General features: G+C 37.8%; 1 protein-coding gene across 1 annotated transcript in view; it reads right to left on the bottom strand.

The window, feature by feature from the left end:
* Positions 1–432: 432 nt before the first annotated feature.
* The window catches only part of RNF169 (ring finger protein 169), an 83985-nt gene continuing 59203 nt past the window's right edge, over positions 433–25214 (bottom strand). Inside the window, exons 5-6 of the mRNA XM_012745036.2 lie at positions 7845–7944; positions 433–7402 (exon numbers count right to left, since the gene is read on the bottom strand). Of these exons, the coding sequence (XP_012600490.2) occupies positions 6218–7402; positions 7845–7944 (1285 nt within the window). The 3' untranslated portion in view covers positions 433–6217. The remainder of the gene's footprint in view (positions 7403–7844; positions 7945–25214) is intronic.

The raw sequence follows: 25214 nt of genomic DNA, 5'->3' as shown, positions 1-25214 counted from the left end.
GATGAAAAAACAATGTCATGGGGATTTTGATGAATTCCTGAAAAATGGTTCCAAAAAAACAGATGTTCTGAGTACAGCCCTATGTACAAGGACAATGTCCTATACATTCATTCTTTACTCAAACTCTTTGTTGGTGCCATTATTAGGAACATGAATGGTTGAATGTGAGAATGACAGTAAACTGAATTGTAAATTCAAATAAATTGTAAGCTGGAGCTACCTTAGGTCAAAAGATGTAGTTGTACACCATGAAAACCCTATCCCAGCTCCTAATCTTTCCCACCATTCTGAATGTCAAAGCAAGACATTCCACCACGGAGTATCTCCCAGAGCAAACATACAGCACCAAAACCCAAACACCACACGGTCCAAGTTTACCACGTTTGTCCGAGATTGTTCTCTAGAGACAAGACTTTGACTAGAAACAGAACATTCACTTTCATGAGTTTGCTTTACTGTATTTTCAACTTGGGCCCCGCCTCAAGCAGGCAAACATAGACGAATGCACTTTGGTACTGTTTAAATAAACAAGATATCATCCCACTTGATTCCACGCCATTTCCTTGCTGGCATAAGAATCCCCGACAAGGCATGCCCTGTTCCAAGTCCTCTGTCTTTGTCAAAATGCTCTTTATGATGAGTTGAGGAGGAGGCAGCCAGCAGTGGTAGTCCGGAAGGATCCAGGTACCTTCTCCAATTCTAAAGCAGACATCAGTTTGAATAAAACCAATACACAACCCGTTTTCTATTTCCAGGCAGGAGGGTGAAAGGCCCTTAGAACAACTATATTTGTACAGCATTAAGAGTAAACAGCACATCAGGCGCAAAAAGAAAAAAAAATCCATTAGTTGGCATTTAAAATAATCGTTTTTCTCTTGCATAGTATCTATTCTTTCATTAGGACTTTAAGTGCTCTGCTGGAGCCTTAAGGTTGGTGATATCATGTTTGATGCAAACTGTTCTGAACCCACTGAGGAAGAACCCCAGCTCCCATTGGTGGCGCAGCTTTGGAGGTTGGGTGGTGCCAACAAGGGGGAATCTGCCTGTTGCCGTATTAATCTGGAACCAACAGCCTCTCGAGCTCCAGTTTGATATTTGAAGTTGCCTGTTTTTACCTCATACTAAATGAGAGCAGAGGAAGATGACCAAGCCTTGCTGTACCTTGGCTTGTCCAATTATTTGTTTATTTAAGACACCAATACAATAAAGGGAGGGAGCCTGCTTAGCGTTTGAGGTTGCCCCTCACAAGATGAAGGCTGTGAAAAGTTGCCACCTTACAGACAAGTCATCAAGGAGGCATCTACTCACAAAGGAGAGTGAGTAAATTTTCTTCTTAGGAAGGAAATAAAAATACTGATACTACATAGAACAATCTGTACATTCATTCTTGGCACTTTTTCCATGATCCAATTTGACTAATCTCTAAACTGGTGACCTCTGCGTATAACTTTTCTCTTCTCTATAAACTTCAGAAAGCTACAGTGGATAGTAATCATGTGTAAAGACACATTTCTGGATCATCTTCATATGAAGATCTACTCAGCAGCCTCTTGCCCTACAATCTGCTTCCCCTCACCCATGAACCTTTCTCAATGGGTCATAAGAATTCATAATCAGCTATGTTCACTTTAAAGACCAGGCCAAAAGACCATTCTATGGGTTGATGAGGAAAAGGCTGGCTGAGAAAGATTTAAAACCCTAAAGACTTTCTGATTTGTAAAGAAAAATTAGCTGGCTTTTACCCCTTAATTAAAATTTAAAGTTAAAATGACAATTCCAATCAAAATATACCACTTCCCAAGGTTCCACATTCACATTACTCATACTATGGAGGTTTTCTCTACCTGAGTATATATTCAGGAGATATAAGCACATTTTAATTCTAACTGAAATAATTAGGGAAAAAAAGGTGTTAAAACAAAAAGCCTCCTAATCACTTGAGTGTTCTCCGCATTAGCAAATTGTGTGTGTTTAAGTGTAAAACTTTTAAGGACTATTCAGACTATATAAAACTATAGTATAAAACAGGGCACTGGATATCAAGTTCCTCAATTGTTAAAAAAAGATAGGGAGAGAAGTTTAACTTGGATAATTTCCATGCCCATTATAGCTATAACATTCTCTGATTATGATCCAGCCTTTGATTCTTCTTTCTCCCTCTCCTGCCAGCCTTCCATTTCAATGAAAAGCCAGGCAGGAAAAAGGAAAGGAATCCCAAGTCGCTGCCAGCTCTGATGACAGGTCAGGTTGGGGGAGAAATTAGGAGGTTACTAAATTAAAGTCTGGGCCTCCTCTGACCACATCAGTGATCCGCAACCTGGCCTTATTTCTTGGAGCTTAAGCTTAAAAGCAGCTCCTGAAGAGATGTTACTGTCCTGTACTCACTAGAGGAGAAAAATTCATTCTACCTTGGTAAAATTACTTAGTAGATAAAAAGCAATGTCGCAATCAAATTCACAAATACTGATGGGGTCTCTAAAATGTCCAATGCAGCCAGCTGGGTGCTGTACCGAATCCTAAATGGGACCATCAAAAAGCTATGAAAGCAGCTGCCTTTCATAAGACCATTAACAAACTCTTCAGCCACACATTCATTCAAATACCTTTCATTAGACACTGAGCTCCCCAAGAACAGGAACTGTCCTTCTGTCTTTGTATCTCTTTGACTCAACACACAGTTGAGTCACAACTCTGAAGCTCAAAAAATGTATGCCAAACGGAAAAGAAAGGATGAACAGCCTTCAATCATCAGCTGAACTGGTCAGACACAATGGTAGCTTCCCATTTGAGTCAGTTTTCCAGTTTGTATCAGACAGCAATTAATGAAGCAGCTTTAATCTCTTAAGGGCATTTTTCCTTTAGGGAAAATAAACAAAAAACAAAAGATGTTTATCACCAGTGCTTCCTCCAAGCAAAAATTTACAAACTAAAATTTTAAAAAATAAATGAAGCCACTTAGGAAAGGTTTACCCGGCAAGCCTCGGCCAAGAAGACTTAACCTTTTTTAAAAAGAGGCAATTATATGAAAGGGGCCAGGGGCTGAATGCATAATCCCCTGATTTGATACCAACCCAACAGGCCCAGATGACTTCTTCCAGCAGATACAATCAACAGGTCATCAACATGTTCCCCAAGTGTCTTTCCCTCTCTAAGGAAAAGATCTAAAAGCCCCCTTTCTGAGGGTACCACACTTGGATTTCCCATCACAATGACCTTTACCCTCCCACCTCTCATAACTTCTCCTTTAATAAGAAAAAACACAGAATCATATATACAAAGAACGGAGTAAGACATGCGCAATTTGTATGGTGAATTGGACTTCAATGATTTGTGAGAAATATGTTTTGTGAAAGAGTACATCTCTCATTCTAGCTCACAAAACCTACCCCCCCCCACCCCCCGATCATTCTATTTTTCTTGTCTTTTTCTCTCACTCTTTCCCCCCAAAGAATCCACATCAACAACTCCATTTGTGACTAACTTCCTAAGCAACAAGAAACGGAAATTTTTCAGAGAGAAAAAGCACTCAAGTTTTAGTTATTAAGGATGGGAAGCATCTTAAACATAAAATAGATATTTTAGTGTTTTTTTCCTCCTCCAAAGCCACACTGATTAAAAATTAAGCTTCTTCCCTCCTTAACCTAAAGCACTCTGCATATATTTGAAGTACTACTGCTCAAAGGAAGTTTGGAAAGTAACTGTCAATACCATCCTAGGCATCAGAGTAGGTGCAAGAGGGAAAGTAAGCTGGATCTAGTGTTTGAAATATTCACTTAACAAGAAGTAGCTTTTCACTCTGCACTTTCTGCTACTGCTATGCAATTTCTTAAATGAAAGTATTAATTTGGGGAAATATTTAAAATATATATCTTTTATCTATTAAAAATATTTATCTTTTTACCAAAACCAAAAATCAATTTCAACTGAAAAGTGTTTTTCAAATTATTGGAGATATAGAAAAATGTGGCAAGTGGAAAAATAAGTGTCTTTGCTCCTACCAATAAGACCAGCCTTCCAATAATATTTAATTACTACAATCAAAAATGAAATACATGAATAATGGTGGTAGTAACTGATAAGTTTTCTCTAAGGGCATTTGGTAAGGTCACCTTCCCTGTCCTCTGCAGACCGGTGCCAGATCTTCTGTTTGGGGCACTAACATGCTCTCCAGCCCCTGGAGACCGTATGTTGCTGGTAGGGCCTAGAAATGAAGTGGTATGACTATAAAGTAATGAGATTGATGTATGTTTTTTAAACATACATCTGCACATGTGCACACACACAGAGAACACAGAATACATACATTCAGGTGAGTAATGTCCCCCACCAAAGTAATCACCAAAGAGACTCCACAATATCTCAATGATGACCACAATGCTTAAGACATCTCTGGAACTTCTCTTTGGGAACTGTTTGGGAACTATGAGCTGCACAAGAAAATGGCTCTGACTGCTTTACAGCAGCACCCATTTATTACTCAAACCCTTTTTATAAGTCACCTTCTTCCCCAGAGACTTCCAGTAGCTCCTGGCTGGTTTCAAACTTAAAATTCTCTCCTCTATAACCACAAAAAATTACAGATTTGCCCTAAGAAGAGGGCAAATCTCCTGAGAAGAATTAAAAGAAGGTGTCATACTAACTCCCTTGACCAGTGATTCACTGTTCTGGACCTTAGTCTCTGCCTTAATAAAAGGAGGAGGTTGGAATAGATGACCATTAAGGTCCCTCCTAGTTCTAACATTTTGGGAGTCTATTTTCAGAGGTTTTTAGTCTTTGAAGACTTTTCCAGAAATGTTTTCACCAATGGCAATACCATTGGAAAAGCTATGCAGTATCCTGCTGGGGCTATTCAGGGGGACAATACACATTGGGATATATAAGCTCTGGAAGGTTTGTTAAAATGCCAGTCACATGACTTCATAGTAACAGCTCATACATACACAGGGAATGCCAGCCCATCTGAGATTCCCTAAAATCATACCTTAATCCCTATTCTCAATGAGCCCAGATGGGCAGAAGCACCAAGCACCACCAGGGATGCAAAAGACACATGGTGTCAGCTGCTAAGGAAAATAAACCCCAAAGGTCCATGGGACTGAATTTACCAGCTGCATCCAGCTAGATACCTTATTTCCATAGTATGGAGTTTCAGCATTGTTCTTTGCCTGACTTCAGGGTGAATCTTCAGCATTTTAGATCAACATTGCAGATAAGCCTTGGCTGTATGGAAAGTAATAATGAAGCTTGATTGTAGTTATGTCTCATGGGCTGGAAGCCCCAGGCAAACAGAAGGCTGAAAACTGTAGGGGATGGGGATAACTGCACAGTATATATTTATACATCCTGTCACTCCTAATTATTTGCAAGTGGATTCTGCACTATCAGTGTTCAGTGCCCAGCCTTGCTTTCCCTAGGCTCCCCTGGCCTGCCATTGGGTTGTGATCTGTTTGGGAAACCTGTAGAAAATCCATTGGATTTGTTGTCAGGAGACCCAGTCAGTCTGGGCTATGCCTCTTAGCAGTTGAGAAAACAAGAACATTTGCACTGTAGTTTCATCAGCTAAAAATAAGGCTAATATCACTTATATGTTAGGTCTATTGGGTGAATGTGCTCTGTCAACTATACAGCATTAATCAGAAGTTATTTTTAAAATAGAGAATGTAAATCAACTTTTGAAGAAGCATAGCTCAACTGATTTAGGTAGGTATTTATTTGTGGCAAGGGGCAGGAAAAAGAGAAACATAACAGTCTATCATTTTGGATCTCTCAAAGAACTATACTGTTCCACTTCTTTGAAACAGATGGAATTCATTTTTTATCTGCAAGGCTGATTTAAAACAGCACCCTGCTGAAAGAAGTCAGGAGGTCTAACAGTTTGAGAAGGTATCTCCTCTTTCCTCCATCATTTCTAACTGCGGCCATTATGCTCCTGAATGAGGCCATTCCAAATCTCATTCCAAGTGGGTGCTGCCAGATTTGGCCCAGAAGCCCTCAGGGGTGGTCATTCAGGGAGTGAGGAGTGCTTCTGACCTGGGTCACACAGAAAGAGAGATGCAGTTCCCTTGGATATTGGCTGCAAAGGCCCTGAAACTTCTCAGAACCACATTAGACAGTGTTTTGCCATTATAAGAAAACCAAAGTGAGAACACTCAGCTCTTCAGTATAAATGATCAAGGCCAAAGACCTCTTAAAAATAGGGAACACTGTTCATTAAATGCTACTTGGCCCCAGTCATGTTGCTGGACCGTAAGAGATACTGATCCACGCTTCCTTTTCGCCGACTCACAGTCCGCCTCTCATTGTCAAACATGCGCTGCAACTGCAGAGCCAGCTGTCGGTCCTCTTCCTCTTGCTGCAGTTTCTGCTCCATCTCTCGCAGGACTGGGTCTGTTGGGGCCAGACCCACGTCGCCACTGGTTGGTCGTAGTTTCTTAAGGGAGCCATTTTGTTCCAAGTGCTTGGTCTTACAGTGTCTTTTCCGGCCCCGACGCAAAGAAGGAAGTGGCTCCTCACTTAGGCTCTCTACTAGAACACCATTAGCCAGATCAAAATGATTTAATGTCTTTAATTGTTTCTTTGTTTTGAGGACTCCACCCAAAACACTGTTTTTGGGTAGCACTGAATTAACTGCTGAGATTTTCATGGCTCTGCTTATACAGGTTTTGTCTAACTTGGCATCAGGGGTTGACCCTGACCCTTCAAATGGTTCCCTCTCCAAAGAAGTCCCACTAGCTCCCCCTTTGAGTTCTGAGGAACAGTAGGTTTCCGATGGGATCTCGGTGTTCCTTTTACTATCACTGTCCTGTTCTGCTCTTGTTTGGCTAACAGAGGGGAAATAATCAAGGTCAGTGGAAGTGGGTCCAGTACACTCAGAGAGTACTTGCCCACTGGACAATCTTGTATTTAAAGCCAGAAGTGGCTTCTCTTTGCTAGAATGGAGAACTTCAGAGCCTAGTAAGTCTTCTCCTGTTTCAGGAGCCAGGGAGGTAAGAGTGGCTTTTGAAAGGGTCTTTTTGATCTGCCGCTCCTGAAAGATCTGTTCCCACTTTTTGAGGATCCGTGGACTGGCCTCATAAGAAGTCTGCTTCTGCAGGCTTCTGTTTAGGTTGCGGGGTGTTGATTTGATGATGAGGGGACTTAGCACACGGCCATCAGGGAGTCTCTTGGGAGGAGTACATGGTGAGCAGACAATGGGCTTGAAATGGTTTAGTTCTTCAGAGATGCTGTCATTGCTCTCAGGGCTGATAGAACGCTCCGGTTTATGCAGGGAAGCCAAGGATGAGAGGGAGCTAAAGGGTAGACGCTTTTCGATGGTTAAGTCAGGGGCCGAGAGGCAGCGGTTGTTTTGAGTGGAAAAGAGGACACCAATGATGGGGTTGGAGGCTGGAGTAATAGCTGTGACCTGAAAGAGATTAAAAAGATTATACATACATATAATTTTCCTTCACAATTCCTTGATGATGGTACAGGGATAGGAAAGACAAGGACAAGAAATGGGATGAAGAGTAATGTGAGCCTGAGAAATGGGGAAAATCTCTAACCTAGAAAGCATTCTATTTAGCAGAAACTCTTACACACTTGAAACATTTAATAAAATTGAAAATCTATAGGAAAAAAAACCCTTATCTAGAGCTTTTAAAATGGTTTCTCTAATGGCCCTAATTCTACCCATCTGGCTTCTAATTCAAACTCTCTTCCTTCACATCTGTTTCTAGAATTCTCCAACATAACATGCCTGGGCTCACTCTGCTGATTCTCATCTGGACTAGTTTCTTTCATGACCACGTGCAGAGGTAGCTGTGGTGCAGAACTAGCGAGCCCTGCAACCTGGGGCTCAGGTGTACCTTGGCTTTGTTGGCTGGAGCTGCTCTGAGTCTGCTCTTCACTCTTTCCTGAGCTGCGTCACTACAGCTTTGACTCCTCTCCATCTTGGAGTTTAGCTTCCTAAAAAATAAATAAAAGATAAATAGTCAAAATTAGTCCATATACTAGTTAAGGAAAAAGGATGACAATCTCTTTTGTATTTTCTAAGCCACTCACCAAGAAAGATAATTCCCTTGGGCAGCTACAATAGAAAATGAGTTAATTTATTAACAAAATACATTCTGAGAACAAACTCTGCCAAAAGAGAGAATGCTCCAAAGAGGACATATAGCCAAAGCTTTTGTTTCCAAACTAGACCAAAATGAGGAAAGACCAATAGCTGTTTTACCCATGCTTAGAGAGAGAGAGGGATATTTCCCCTTCCCTAATGTGGTAGCTACAGTGTTAAATCACCTTTACAAACAACAATCTTTCCTTTTATTAGACCCAAACCTCTCCTCAAACAATCTAAATCAGCCATGAAACAAACGAAGTACTTAGAAAAATGCACAGCAGTGTATTAGATCTTTATGTAGGAAGTTAAAATTAAATGTAGTCCCTCAATCCATTACATTTGGGTTTTTAAAGGCCTAAATCCTGGTGAATTAAGAGATTTCAAGAACACATGACTTTTGTCTTATGTATTACATTATGAGTTTATAACCCAAACCAAACTCCACAGTACTTGTATACTGAAGTCCACTACTCTATAGCATGGTAAGTGCTATAAGAGAGCAGTTATTATACAGCTAAACTTCCCAAGTGTTTTCTTCTAAGAGTTTTGTAGTTTTGGCTCTTACATTTAGGTCTTTGATCCATTTTGAGTTAAATTTTGTATATGGTATGTGGTTAGGGTCCAACTTCATCCTTTTGCATATGGATATCTTGTTGTCCTAGCATCATATGTGAAACTTACTATTAGAATTATGTACAGATGACTGTCACATACCCCATAAACTATAAGTAAGAATACTTAATTAATTTCTTACCTTTGCTTCCCACTCCCCAACTCTTGCCTAAATATGTCTGTTCACCAAGCATTTATCATATACTTACTATATGCCAGACACTGATGGGCACTATCCAGGCATGGGGAATACAGAGAAGAATGAGATACATACAGTCTAGGTCTTCAAGGAATCAGAGTCCAGTGGGGCAGACAAATAAATAAATACAATACAGTGAAAGAGCACAATAAAAAAGTATGCATATGAGGCAGAAATGGCATAAAAGAGTTATTAATAACTTGGGATGGAGTGAGAACAGGGTTGGAAAAGCCTTTCTGTAGCATGTGCATTTTGAAGGATAAATAAGAATTTGCCACAAGTCAAGGTGACTGTGTAGCTATATAGATGATCACAAACAGAAATTATTTCCTCAGTTAGTTCTATTTAGCTTTGGAATGGAATACATCATATCTACTCTTAATGTGGCAAAAGATTTGCTTTTCAATTTTTACTCTGCCACGATTAACTAAGAGAAAATTTATAAGAGAGGTATGGTATATTCCCAGAGTACTTCTCTCCCTACAGCTCTAGTGAAAGCCTGTGCTACTCACCCACAGTGGCTTCTATTCCAGGATTTCTGTGTTATTGCTCCCATTCAAAGTCTCATGGCCACATAGTGTTAGCAGGAAAAAGTGGTGGCCAACCTGCATCACATGTTTGCACTTTACCAAGGAAGTTCAACACTTAACCCAAATGGATAAAGTCAGAGTTGTACACTCTAGTGGGAAATGCATTTTGGAGCGGGTAGGAAATTTCGACATCAACCTATAAAAGCAGCTGCTTATAAGTCAGCTTGATTGGTATTATACTTAAAAAAAACTGAAATTAATTTGCATTCCTAAAAGTCACACAAATTGTCAGTGGTACCAAAGAAGGCATATCAAAAGCCAACACAGGCCAAAAGCTATGCCTCTCGTGCCAAATAATTAGCCAAGTTGTGAATGTCAGGGAAAAGTTCTTGAAAGAAATTAAAAGTGCTACTCCAGTGAACACATAAATGATAAGAAAGTAAAACAGGCTTATTATTGATACAGAGAAAATTTTAGTGGTCTGGATAGATTAAACCAGCCACAAAATCCCCTTCAACCAAAGCCTAATCCACAGTAAGGCCCTAACTCTCTTGACTTCTGTAAAAGCTGAGAGAGGTAAGGAAGTTGCAGAAGACAAGCTGGAAGCCAGCAGAGGTTGGTTTATGAGATTTAAGGGAAGAAGCCATCTCCGTAACATAAAAATGCAAGGTGAAGCAGCAATGCTGATGGAAAAGCTGCAGCAAGTTATCCAGAAGATTTACATAAGATCATTGATGAAGGTGGCCACACTAAACAAGATTTTCAATGTAGACAAAACAGCCTTTCAATGGAGGAGGAGGCCATCTAGGACCTTCATAGCTACAGAGAAGTCAAAGCTTCAAAGGACAGGATGACTCCATTGTTAAGGGCTAATACAGCTGGCAACTTTAAGTTGAAGCCAATGCTTCTGAAAATCTAAGGGCCCTTAAAAATTAGGCTGAATCTATTCTGCCTGTGCTATATAAATGGAATAATAAGGCCTGGATAACAGCACATCTGTTTATAGCATGGTTTACTGAATATTTTAAGCCCCCTGTTGAGACCGACTGCTTAGAGAAAAGATTCCTTTCAAAACATTATTGCTCATTGACAATGCACCTGATTATCTAAGAGCTTCGATTGGAGATGTACAAGATTAATGTTGTTTTCATGCCTGCTAACACAATGTTCATTCTGCAGTCCACAGATCAAGGAGTAACTTAAACTAATGAGTCTCATTACTCCAGAAATACGGCCATAGCTGCCACAGATAGTGACTTCATAAGACTATAGGTGCCACGGATAGTGATTCCTCTAATGGATCTTGGCAAAGTAAATAAAAAACATTCTGGAAAAGATGCCATTAAGAACATTCATGATTCATGGGAGGAGGGCAAAATATCCACATTAACAGGAGTCGGGAAGAAGTTGATTCCAACTTTCATGGAAGACTTCGTGGCATTCAAGACGTCAGTGGAAGAAGGAATTGCAGATGTGCTGGAAATAGCAAGGAGACTAGAATGAGAAGTGGAGTTTGACGATGTGACTGAATTGCTACAATCTCATGATAAAACTTTAATGAATGAGGAGTTGCTTCTTATGGATAAACAAAGAAAGTGGTTTCTTGAGATGGAATCTACTCCAGGTGAAGCTGTTGTGAACACTGTTGAAATGATAACAAAGAGTTTAGATTATTATTATATCAACTTAGCCAATAAAGCAACAGAAGGGTTTGAGAAGATTGACTCCAATTTTAAAAGTTCTACTATGGATAAAGTGCTACCAAACCATATCTATGCTACAGAGAAACATGTCATGAAGAGAAGAGTCAGTCAATGTGGCAAACTTCATTGTTGTCTTATTTTTAAAAATTGCCACAGCCACCCCAACCCTGAACCACCACCACCCTGATCAGCTATCAGCCATCGACACCAGGGTAAGACCTTCCACTCACTGAAGGCTCAGATGATCGTCAGCACTTTTTAACCATAAGGTATTAAGGTACATTGTGTTTTTAGGCACGATGCCACTGCACACTTAATAAACTATGGTATAGTATAAATGTGACTTTTATATGCACTCTGAAACCAAAAGATTTGTGTACTCACTTTACTGCAATAGTCACTTTATTGCAATATTCACTTTATCACAGTGGTCTGGAGCCAAGCCTGCAATATCTCCAAGGCATGCCTTTCTTAACCAGCTCCTCAATTAGTGCCTTCTTTTGCGTTAGCTATTTCCTGGAAGACCATTTTGATTCTATTCTTATATCTTTTACTATGTATGTTTTTAATTTTTTTAGAGCTTTACCTCCTAAGTTGCCCTGCTAATAGTTAATATCTTAATTTATAACAACCTTTTTGAAATTAATATCAACATTTTTCTTTTTTTTTCTTTTTTTTTTTTTTGAGACAGAGTCTGACTCTGTTGCCTGGGCTAGAGTGCTGTGACATCAGCCTAGCTCACAGCCACCTCAAACTCCTGGGCTCAAGCAATCCTCCTGCCTCAGCCTCCCAGGTAGCTGGAACTACAGGCAAGCGCCACCATGCCCAGCTAATTTTTAGTTATATGTATGTGTATGTGTGAGATAGACAGATATAGATAGATAGATAGATAGATAGATAGATAGATAGATAGATAGATAGATAGATAGATAGATAGTTGTCCAGCTAGTTTCTTTCTATTTTTTAGTAGAGATGAGGTCTTGCTCTTGCTCAGGCTGGTCTCAAACTCCTGAGCTTTAATGATCCACCCACCTCAGCCTCCCAGAGTGCTAGGATTACAGGCATGAGCCACACACCCAGCTTCAACTTGTTTTCAATAGTACCAGAAACATTACTCCTATGTAACTATCCCTCTTTTATGTTGTTATTGTTACAAATTTTACAGTTTTACACATTGTGTGCCCATCAATACAGATTTGTAATTTTTGTTTTATGTAGCTGTCTTTTAATTTTTGTAAAAAAACGGAGTTACAAACCAATACATTAATACTGACTTTTATATTTACTTATGTAGTTACCTTTACTGGTGTCATTTGTGTGTATTTGAAGAAATTGTCCTTTCATTTCAATGAAGAAATTCCATTAGCATTTCATATAGGCAGGTCTACTAGTGACACACTCAATTTTCATTTATCTGGAAATATTTTAATTTCTCCTTGATTTTGATAATAGTTTTGCTAGATATAAAATTCTTGGGTGACAGCTGATTTTTTTCTTTCAGCACTTTGAATATGTCATACCACTGCCTTTCTGCCTCCATAGTTTCTGATATGAAATTATCTGTTAACCTTATTGAGGGTCATTAGTGGACAATTATTTTACTATCTGTTTTAAAGATTCTGCTTGACCTTCAATAGTTTGATTATAATGTGTTTTGGTGTAGATATCTTTGTAGATGTCTTTATCCTACTTTGGAGTCATTGAGCTTCTTGCATGTATAGACTTATGTCTTTCATCAGATTTGGCATTTGGTCATTATTTCTTTTTTCTTTTTTAATTTCAGAATATTACCAAGGTACAAATGTTTAAGTTACATATTGCCTTTGCCCTGCCCGAATCAGAGCCACAAGTATGCCCATCCCCCAGGCAATGTACATCACACCATTGCTTGTAGCTTGTGTGAATATACCCATCCTCTCCTCCTCCTCTACCTGCCCAACATCCAATGAATGTTACTACTGCATATGCACGCAAGTGTTGACTAATTAGTACCAGTTCGATGGTGAGTACATGTGGTGCTTGTTTTTCCATTCTTGTGATATTTCACTTAGTAGAATAGGCTCCAGCTCCATCCAGGATAATACAAGAGTTGCTAGTTCACCATTTATTGTGGCTGAGGAGTACTCCATGGTATATATATATCACATTTTATTAATCCACTCATGTATAGATGGGTACTTGGGTTGTTTTCACATCTTTGCAATTGTGAATTGTGCTGCTATAAACACTCTAGTGTAAATGTCTTCTGCATAGAATGTCTTTTTTTCCTTTGGGTAGATGCCCGGGAATGGCATTGCTGAATTAAATGGTAGTTGTACTTTTAGCTCTTTGAGGTATCTCCATATTACTTTCCATAGAGGTTGTACTAGTTTGCAGTCCCACTAGCAGTGTATGAATGTTCCTTTCTCTCCACATCCACACCAACATTTGTTGTTTTGGGACTTTTTGATAAAAGCCATTCTTGCTGGAGTTAAGTGATACCTCACTGTCATTGCGATTTACATTCCCCTGATGATTAGAAATGTTGAGCACTTTTTCATATGTTTGCTGGCCATTAGTCTTCTTGTGAAAAATTTCTGTTCATGTCTTTTCCCACGTTTTAATGGGGTTCTCTGATTTTTTCTTGTTGATTTTTCTGAGTTCTATATAGATTCTAGTTATGAGCCCTTTGTCAGATATGTAATATGCGAATATTTTCTCCCATTCTGTAGGTTGTCTATTTGCTCTCATGATAGTTTCCTTGGCTATGCAGAAGCTTTTCAATTTGATCAGGTCCCATTTGTTTATTTGTGTTGTTGCTGTGATTGCCTTTGGGATCTTCATAAATTCTTTCCCAAGGCCAATGTCTATAAGAGTTTTTCCAACATTTTCTTCTAGAATGCTTAGTTTCATGCCTTAGGTTTCAGTCTGTTATCCATCATGAGGTGATTTTTGTGAGAGATGGGAGTTGCAGATCCTGTTTCAGTCTTTGACATGTGGCTATCCAGTTTTCCCAGCACCATTTATTGAATAAGGATTCTTTTCCCCAGTGTATGTTTTTATCTGCTTTATCAAAGATCAGATTGCTATATGAGGATGGTTTTATATCTGGGTTCTCAGTTATGCTCCATTGGTCTAGGTCTCTGTTCCTGTGTCAGTATCATGCTGTTTTGGTTACTATAGCCTTGTATTATAGCTTGAGGTCTGGTAAATTGATGCCTCCCAATTTGTTCTTTTTGCTTAAGGTTGCTTTTGCTATACGGGGTCTTCTCTGATTTCATATGAAACACAGAATTAGTTTTTCTAGACTTAAGAAAGATGGTGTTGGTATTTTAATAGAGATTGCACTGAATCTGTAGATCACTTTGGGAATTATAGACATTTTAACAATGTTGACTCTGCTGATCCATGAGCATGATATGGTTTTCTATCTGTTTACATCCTCTGCTATTTCCTTCCTTAGTGCTTCATAGTCTCCCTGTAGAGGTCTTTCTCCTCAGTTAAATATATTCCTAGATATTTTACTTTCTTTGTTGCTATTGTGAAGGGTATTGAGTCTTTGGTTTGATTCTCAGTTTGACTGTTGTTGGCATATATGAATGCCACTGATTTTGTGTACATTGATTTTGTAATCTGAGACTTTGCTGAACTTGTTTATCAACTCCAGTAGTCTCATGGAAGAGTCTTTGGGGTTTTCTAGATATAAGATCCTATCACCAGCAAAGAGCGATAGTTTGACCTCTTCTGCCCCATTTGGATGTCTTTGATTTCCTTCTTTTGTCTGATTGCTCTGGCTAGGACTTCCAGCACTGTTTTGAATGGAAGTGGTAATAGAGGGCAACCTTGTCTAGTTCCAGTTCTAAGCGGAAATGCTTTCATTTTTTTCCTGTTCAGTATGTTGGCTGTGGCTTTTATCATTTTGAGGTAAGTCCTGTCTTTGCCTATTTTGTTAAGCATTCTTAACATAAAAGGGTGCCAAATTTTGTCAAATGCTTTCTCTGCATCTATTGAGAGTATCATTCAGTCTTCATTTTTACTTTTATTTATGTGGTGAATTACATTTATAGATTTGCATATGTTGAACCATCCTTGCATCTCTTGAAACCCCTTTGGTTGTGATGGATTACTTTTTTGATAAGCACCTGAATTTGGTTTGCTAGGATTTTATTGAGAATGTTTGCATCTATATTCAAAAGGGATATTGGTCTGTAGTTTTCTTTTTTGTTGAGTCCTTTCCTGGTTTTGGCATCAGGGTGCTTTTGACTTTGTAAAATGTGTTGGGGAGGATTCTTTCCTTCTCAATGTTGTGGAATAATTTCTGGAGTATAGGCACCAATTCTTCTTTGTAGGTCTGGTAAAATTTGGGTGTGAAACTATCTGGTCCAGAACCTTTTTTTTTTTAGGAAGGTTTTTTATTGTTGTTTCAATTTTGGTACTTGATATTGGTCTGTTCAGGAATTCTATTTCTTCCTGATTGAGTGTATGGAGGGCTGTGTGTTTCTAAGAATTTGTCCATTTCCTCCATGTTTTGAAATTTATGTGCATAAAGATTTTTATAGTATTCATAGATGATATTTTGTATTTCCATGGTATCAGCTGTAATTTCTCCCTTTTTATTCCTGATTGAGCTTATTGGAGTCCTTTCTTTTCTACTTCTGGTTAATCTAGCAAGAGGCATGTCAATTTTGTTTTTTCAAAGAACCAACTTTTTGTTTTATTCATCTTCTGTATACTTTTTTTTTTTGTTATCGATTTCATTTAGTTCTGCTCTGATCTTGGTTATTTCTTTTCTTCTGCTGGGGTTGTGATAGGTTTGCTCAACCTTTTCCAGTCTTTAAGATGATTCATTAGATTGTTAATTTGTGATCTTTCTGACTTTTGGATTTAGGCATTTATGGCTATACATTTTCCTCTCAAGACTGCTTTAGCTGTGTCCCACAGATTTTGGTAACTTGTGTCCCTTTATCATTTAGTTCAAAGAATCTTTTGATTTCCATCTTAATTTCCTCCTTGACCCAATAATCATTTAGCAGGTTGTTTAGTTTCCATGATTTATGTAAAAAAAATGAGTGTTTCTGTTGGAGTTGACTTTTAATTTTATTCTACTGTGGTCTGAGAAGATGCCTGGTATAATTTCTATTTTTTTTTAATTTGTTGAGACATTTTTTGTGGCCTAGAATATGGTCAGTCTTAGAGAATGTCCCATCAGCAGATGAGAGAAAATATATTCAATGGTTTTTAGGTAGAATGTTCTGTAAATGTCAGGCCTATTTGTTTTAGAGTTCTGTTTAAGTCCATTGTTTTTTTGTTTATTTTCTGTTTGGAGGATCTGTCCTGTTCTGTCAGATGAGTGTTGAAGTCCCTAGCTATTACAGTGCTGCTGTTTATCATTTTGTTTAGATCAAGTAGGATTTCCTTTATGAGTCTGGATGTACCTGAATTAGGTGCATAAATATTTAGAATTATTATGTCTTCTTGTTGAATTGTACCCTTCACCATTATATAATGACCATCTTTGTCTTTCATTACTTTTGCTGATTTGAAGACTAAGTTATCTGAAATTAGAACTGCTACACCAGCTTTCTTTTGCATGTTATACATCCCTTCACCTTGAGTCTGAATGAATCCTTGTAGGTTATATATGTTTCCTGAAGACAGTAAATACTTGGCTCGTGTATATTTATCCATTCAACCAGCCTGTATCTCCAGTGGGCAGTTCAAGCCATTCACATTTATTGAAAGAACTGATAAGTGGGGTGGATTTCTGTTCATCCTGTTGAGTTAACCTTTATTGCTTTGTTTTCTCTTTTGAGCCACTGTGCTATCTGGCCTTTGACCTTTAGCTTCTGGATGATTTTTACACTGGTGAGTGTCTATTGTGCTGACCCATGTGTAACACATTCTGAGTACGTCCTGAAGTGCAGGTCTTATCTAGATGAATTCCCTCAGTGCTTGCTTATCTGAGAAGGTCTTTATTTCTCCTTCATATAAGAAATTTAGTTTTGCAGGATACAAAATTCTAGGTTGGGCATTTTTCTGTTTGAGGAGGCTGAGAATGGGGCCCCAGTCCCTTCTGGCCTCAGTTAGTCTAATGGGTTTTCCTTTGTAGGTTACCTGCTGCTTTCCTTACATCTCATAGGAGGCCTCTTTATGTTTGTTTCGGCCAGTCTGATGACTATGTGTTCCGGTGTCTTCTTGTTTGCAATGAATCTCCCAGGAGTCCTTTGAGCTTCTTGTACCTGAATATCTACATTTCTAGCAAGGCCAGGGAAATTTTCCTCCATAATTATAATTCCCTCAAATAGATTATCCAACCCTTGTGTATTTTCTTATGTACCCTCAGGGACGCCTATGATTCTTATGTTGGGCCTTGTCACATAATCCCAATTTCTTGTAGGCTTTCCTCTTTTCTCTGCTCTATCTCTGTGACTGACTTGTTTAATTGAAAGGTATTAGCTTCAATCCCTGAGATTCTTTCTTCTGCTCAATCTAGCCTATTCTTGAGGCTTTCCACGCTGTTTTGTAATTCCTTGAATAAATGTTTCATTTCTAGAAGTTTTCTTTAGTGAATTTTTCATTCGTTTCCCGGATTTGTGTGTGTGGGGGGGTTGTTTGTGTAGGGTTTTCATTTTATCTTGCATTTCATTGAGTTTTCCTACAACCCATGTTCGAAGTTCTTCATCTATCATTTCAGTGTTCTCATTTTGGTTTATATCCATTGCTAGAGAGTTGGTGTTCCCTTTTAGGGGTGTCCTTTCAGTCTGATTCTTCATATTTCCAGAATTCTTTCACTGATTCCTTCCCATCTGGAGTAGCTGTTGCTTCTTAACTTTGGATTTTCATTTACATGGCCATTACTTTTTCAAATATTCTTTCTTCATCTTTCTCTCCCTCTCCTCTCCTTCTGGGACTCTTATTTTGTGTATACTGGTATACTTAATGGTATTTCACAAATTTCTTAGGCTCTGTTCATTTTTCTTCATTCTTTTTTCTTTCTGTTCCTCAACTGACCTATCTTCAAACTTGTTGATTCTTCTGCCTGCTCAATTCTGCTCATTCAGTGACTATATGTTTTGGCACTGGAATTTCTATTTGGTTCCTTTTTATAATTTCTATCTCTTTACTGATATTGTCTATGTGTTGAGACAATGTCCTCACGATTACCTTTAGTTTTTTGTCCATGGTTTCCTTTAGCTTTTGCACATATGATTTAAAGTCTATGTCAAGAATATGAAATTTTTTTCTAGTGTGTAGGTCACAGTTTTTTATCATGCCTTGTTTTGCTGAAAACTGAACATTTTGAATATTATAACGTGGCAACTGTGAAAATCAGATTCTCTGCCCTCCCAAGTTTGTTGTTGCTGTGTGTTGTACTCATTGTTTGTTCAATGACTTTTCTGAACTGATTTTGTAAAAACTATTTGTCAAATGTGGCCAATGAAGTCTCCGTTCTGTTAGCTTAACAGTCAGTCAGTGATTCAACAGAGAGTTCTTTAAATGCCACAATTCAGGTGTTTTTTTCTTGATTAAGCACTTACTTATCTGCTGTAAACTTTAAGTTTCCAGAGTTCCAATAAAGTTGATTTTGACTGTTTTTGCCAGTTTATTTGCTACTTTGACGGAGGGATGGGCTTTTGGATTTCCGTACTCTACCATTTTTGCTGACGTCACCAGGCAAAGTACCTTTTAAGATACAGATGATATATTTGAATTATAGGGCAAGAAAGGGGTTTTATTATCATGGCACTGCTCTGAAGCCAAATCAGTCCTTCTAGCAACAAGGACTAACAACTAGTTAGTCCTTCTAACACTAAACTACACAATCAGGAGTGTAAACATATTTTATAAAATGTAAAGATAATACACAGATAATGTTAGTATTGTTATTTTAGCATTTGGTCAGGGAAAGAGTCTTGAAAATGCTGACTCAGAATAGCCAAGGGTAGTAAATGTGATAATGTTCTTAGGATTGAAAGTTCTCAAACAATACCTTCACTAAAAAATGAGGGAAGTAATTAACTATTCCTCCCTCTTTTGTACACATTCATTTCTGTATGCCCAAATTCTAACATAGTTACTGGCACATAGTGAATATATTCAATAAATGTTTTACGAATTAATAAAAGAATGTGCAGAAATGCCTCTCTCTCTCTTAAGTAAATGAAAAGAAAATTCCAACATTAGGAACCCATTATTGTCAGGCACTGTGCTAAGTGTTTTAAATACAATATATCTCATATAATCCATGCAGAAACTCTATGACATAACTATCATCGTCCCAAATTTATAGAGAAATAAGAGAAGTAATCTTTCCATAGTCACATAGCTAAAGTGAAAATTTAAACCTATAGTATGTCTGTGATTTTAAGGTTTGTGCTCTTCCCACCACATACTGATCTAACATTCTACTCTACTCTGCCACAGAACAGACCCAACACATCTAGGGAAGCTCTCCATCCAACCACATAATGAAACCATAATCAAGAGAAAGCAGCATTGTCTGAAAGGCAACTGGCTTAAAATTTCCATTGCCAAGAGACCAAATGGTTTCTGGGATGTCTAGTTAGGCTAAAAATATCCACATCCACTATAAGTCTGACTTACAAAGAAAAGCAGGGGTAGCCAGCAGAAACATAGAGCTGGAAAGCTGGAAGACTTAATGCTTATAAAACATGGTTTCAAATGATAATGCATGATATAAAACATTAGATAGCTCATGCTCTGAATTGCTCAGTCATTACTCTGTCTCTCACATACCTATACCACACTGGTCTCTTAATCATACCCTCAAGTCTGGCAGAGCTGGGTCTCATCAAGAAGCTAAAGGCTGGAGAGGACCCTCTCTCCAGTCTCTAAAAGACTTTCCCCACCCTGTCTGTCTGTCTCTCTTTTATTTCAATTGATTTATGGGGTACAAGTGGTTTTTTGTTACATGGATGTATTATATAGTGGTGAACTTTAGGCTTTTCGTGTACCCATCACCTGAATAGTATACATCATATCTAATAGATAATTTTTCATCCCATCCCCTCACTCTTCCCCCTTCTGAGGCTCCAATGTCCTTTACACCACTCTATATGACCATGTATACCCATAGCTTAGCTCTCACTTATAAATGAAAACATGTGGTACTTGATTTTCCGTTTCTGAGTTACTGAGGATAATGGCCTCTAGTTCTATTGAAGTTGCTGCAAAAGACATTATTTTATTCTTTTAAATGGCTGAGTAGTATTACATGGTATAGATTTATACCACATTTTCTATATCCACTTATTAGTGGATGAGCACTTAGGTTGATTGCATATCTTTGCAATTGTGAATTGTGCTGGCATAAACATACAAGTCCAGGTGTCTTTTTGATATAATGACATTTTTCCCTTTGGGTAGAGACCCAGTAATGAGATTACTGGATCAAATACTATATCTACTTTTAGTTTTTTGAGTAGTCCCCATACTGCTTTCCATAGAGGTTGTACTAACTTACATTCCCACCAACAATGATATGCGCTCCCCTTTTACCACATCCATGCCAACATCTATTGTTTGGCGGAGATACTACTGACCCCTCTAAAACCTGTCACTCTCTTTAAGCTCCACATCACTTCTCCTTACACTATCTTCCTTTTCCAACCATATTCCATTACTTTTTATAATGGATTATTATTATTAATAGTTATTAAGATTTGTCCTCTTAATAATCAGGCTCATAACCACTTGATTTGTTCTAATTCCTTTATCCCAATGTGTGTGCGGCGCGCGCACGCGCGCGCCTCTACCTTGCCCCAGGCCATTATCAAGTCTTGACATCTCTTTTAACTCACTGCTCTCACTGCTGCATCTTTTTCTCATAATCTCCTCAGGTCATTGTTTGACTATTCCCCACACACAATTTGCTAAGTCTAATCTTTAGATTTTTATAGAATTCCTAACTACCCCCCACCCTTTTCTTTTCATTCCCTGGCCTCAATTCCTCCACCCTTCAAAAGTCTAGATATTTCAACTTTAGAGGTAGGAAGAATCTTCAAAAATCATTGAGTAAGCAAGCCCTTTTAGCTAGCTAGCAGGTAGGGCATAACAACCTGCATTTTACACAGATGAAACAGAAGGCCAACTGTTTACTCAAGGTCACACTCCTACTTCTTCCCTAAAACATCACACCTTACATCTCTGGATTTGTTTCCTTCCAGCAATCCCGAAGCTAGTCCTCCAATATCACATCACTTATATATCCCCTTTGTTTCTGCCTCCTGAAAGCTTCTGTATTTAATTTGTGCATTTTAAGCAAGAGGAATAAATCTCCCAGAGGGTCTGCATATTTTCATTCACTCCAAAACTGACTGGGCATGTGTTTAATATCACTGAGTCTAACACTAAGTCTCTGTCTATATCTCTCCTTATACATACACTTTATAGAGAGCACAGCCATCGTCAGGTCTCTTGATGTGCCACACTCTGAACCACCACAAACTCAGGCTTAAAAGTATCTGGACATCAGAAAATAAACTGATGCAGCTATAGCTAATTTCTACTCAGGAGGACACAAATCTTTCTTTTACAAAATCTATGAAAAATATCATCATGAGCTATTGTTAAATATATTAGAAAGCTAAATGCAAATTCATAGTATAAAAGTTTTATCTATGTGGCTGCTAGACCTCCCCCTAAGTCCCCTATTCAGCCTATGAAATCTAATCTAAAAAAACATCCGTCAGCCAATCTGTCCCTCCAAAACTGCAGGAGCCCTCCTCCTAGAGGCCCTAAACTATAAGATTGACTATCAATTCTGACAAAGCCCCAGTTTATCCTACCCACAGGCACAAGGCCTATCTTATTCAAACATTCCACAAATATTTACTGAGCCCCTGCTGTGTGCCAGGCACTGTACTAAGTATTCCAACTGAAATAGTGAACAAGATGCTATCCCTGCTTTCAAGGAGTTTAAAGTCTAGTGGGGAGGATGAGCAGAGGCAGCACAAGGATCTATAAGAAGGTATGAAGTATAGTGGAAAGAGCAATAAACTAAACTGAGAGCCAACAAACCTCAGTTCTAACTCAGTTTCCTACTGTTCTAAAGTATAAAATTTAGCAAGCCATGCTCTCTCTCTGGGCTTTAGTCTTCCCATTCATAAAACAAAAGGGTTGAATAAGATGATATCTAAGGTTCCTTTCAGAGTCCATGTTCCAAAATAAGATGATAAAATAGCAGCAGCAGCAACAATAGTCACTAAAAGCTTATCATGTTGCAGAAATCATGCTAGGCACCATTTACTTATGATACGATTTTTGCATAGAACGGCATTACTGCATCCCTTTCTTTTTTTAAACTGGAAACAGGATGATTGGTTTGATTATATTTCTTTGTATGGTTATACTCCATTTCAAAGAAGAATTGGAAGTGATTTACAGTAAAAATACATAAAGAGTAAGCCTTAATGGAGAACAAAGCCTATATTAAGCAATAAATGCAAGAAGGGCATAGCAAAAATTATTTTTAGAAAACTGTAGGCCATGTTGGAAAGCCATGGCGACTGAATTGAAATTGAAAACTTTGTCCTAATCCTAAACTTCCTGATGGCCAAAGCAAAAAGGAAATGCAACTGGACATGGAGCTCTTAGGAAAAAGAAAAGGCACTACTAGCTCAACAAGAGAAAGTTTTTCTAGGCTGAAATACAAGAAGAATTTGCAACCATATTTTTAGTTTGATTCTGGCGGAGAAGAAGGAATGAGAATGAAGGAAAATACATTTTTAAAAATAATTAATTAGTTGATCAATTAACTGGTTTCCAGATATTTAAAATAAAAGCTTAACTTTACAATCATATATCTTACGGTTCAGGTGGTTATTTTGAATTAACATATTTTGTGATTTACTTCAAAATGATCTTGGGTTAACTATTACTATATTTAGAAACTTCATTTTCAAAGAGTTGTAGAACTTCATTATTATGGCTGCAAAGCCCTCTTTACTGTGAATTTTTCAAATGAAAATGGGCTGACCTACTGACAAGACACACAGCCAAAATCTACTGATGCATTCCTTCCAAAATAATCATCCCATCAGTCATGCCTATTTACCCTTACCTCCATGCTTTTGTGCTTAAGAAAGAAAAGTTTATAAAGAAGAAAAACAAATGGCAGATTCATTTGATTCAAATACAGTTGTAAAACCTTTAAAATTTTTTACATATGTATTCTCTTCAGGAAAAGACTTGCAGAGAAAATCTATTCTTTTGTTGTTGCTTAATAGATAGAAAAAGTGCATTAGAAATATCCAAAAATTATAAACAATGCCAAATTGTTTTATTATGGTAAAATATACATAAAATTGACCATTTTAACCATGTTTAAGTGAACAGTTACACTGTTGTGCAACCATCACTATGCTACTTCTTTTTTTAATATATCCATATGCTACATCTCATTATCAGCACTAACAATTCTATATTATTTTCCTAAATATAATTTGGAACTGAAACTTAATTGTCTTATCTAAAGAAAGGCATGTTCTAAATATGAGACACAATTCATTATATTACCATAATTGATTTTCCAACCTAAGGTTTCCACAACATCAGCAAACTATTTCCTAAAAAGATAACCCTACCAACTAAATCAAATTAATTGTTTTAATAACTATTCCAATAACTGAACTTAGCATACAACCTTGGATGTTTAGAAGAAAATGAGCCTAGAAATCTAGTAATGTATAATATTGATTAAGTGTTTCTTAATAGTAAAATCTTAAGTGAAATTTCTCCTATTAATTAGTCCCAATGTGGCTCAATGATATAGGGTAAGATATGCAAATGGGCTAGGAGCAGGAAGAGAAGATACATAACAGATGTCCAAAAGCCATTTATAATGAAAAGCACACTCCTGTATAGGTTTTACAATACTGACTATTAGAAAAGAATTTTCTATATTTCCCTGCCAGGCATTTCTAACTAATGGCATATTAACATAGTACCTCCCCTTTAAAAGAATGAATTACAAGGGCATAAGGATAGAGACTAGAATTGGTAATAAGTAATTCACCTGTTCAATAACTACTCCAATTAATTGGAACAATTTTCCGTTGGTACCATATTTGGATTTTAATATAAAAATTTCTTTTTTTCTAAGTTATTTTAAATTATGAAATATTAATTAGTCATAGAATTCATAAAGCAACATATTAGCTTCAGGGAGTATTTATTGTGGCTTCACTGGAATGAATAATTTGATCTTTTTGTCTTTTCAATACAGTCCCCTTACAATCATTAAGATAGGTCTATTATAAAGGGGAGGAAAATCCATACACAAAATCTGGAGCCAACAATTTTTAGTCAAACAATCTTGATTTTTTTTTTTTTTTTAGAGATGGCATCTTGCTACATTGTCCAGGCTGGCCTTGAACTCCTGGGCTAAAGCAATTCTCCTGCCTTACCCTCCCAAGTGGCTGGGACTACAGGCATGCACCACTGGCAGCAATCTTTAATATTTTAACTTTAAAAGAATCTACAGTTCAAGTTCATATACACAATGCAAGAGTCCCATCTTTCTCATAAAGGGAAAGGATACTGGCTTACTTACTGGGTCCTGATTACCTCAATCAAGCCTAAGTGGCTATGATACACTGGCCATTCAACAAATGTCAAATGAGTGAATAAGTATTCTGGGAGGGGCCTTCTTGGAGAAAGAGCTGCCATCACCTACAGAAGGGAAGGCATTCAAAGGAATGGGAGATTTAGTGAATTTTACTCTCAGAAATAACAGAGGAAGATCAGACTACTCCAAAAGAACATACACAAAAAGGATTCCAAAGTAGAAACTACATCAGGGGTCACAATAGCAAGCATTTTATAAAATTCTTAAACTTTAGTGGCTTCTTTTTGTCAGTGAGTAGCAATAAAAGCCTTAAGATAGTAAGGGTCCAGTGTGTGTTCATAGGGACAGCAAAAAAGAGAGATCATAGCGCTGGTGGGAGGGAAGAGCTGAACCCAAGGATAAGGGTGAGAAATGCCAGCTTTAAACAAAAAGACAATGAACTGGGGTAAAGATGCTGTCTTTGCATCTCTATACTAAAACAGAACATGGCAAATAGCAGCTGTTC

This window comes from Microcebus murinus, chromosome 4 (assembly GCF_040939455.1).
Source record: "Microcebus murinus isolate Inina chromosome 4, M.murinus_Inina_mat1.0, whole genome shotgun sequence".
Lineage (NCBI taxonomy): Eukaryota > Metazoa > Chordata > Mammalia > Primates > Cheirogaleidae > Microcebus > Microcebus murinus.
Note: the sequence above shows the minus strand (reverse complement) of the source record. Positions and strands in the feature narration are given on the sequence as shown.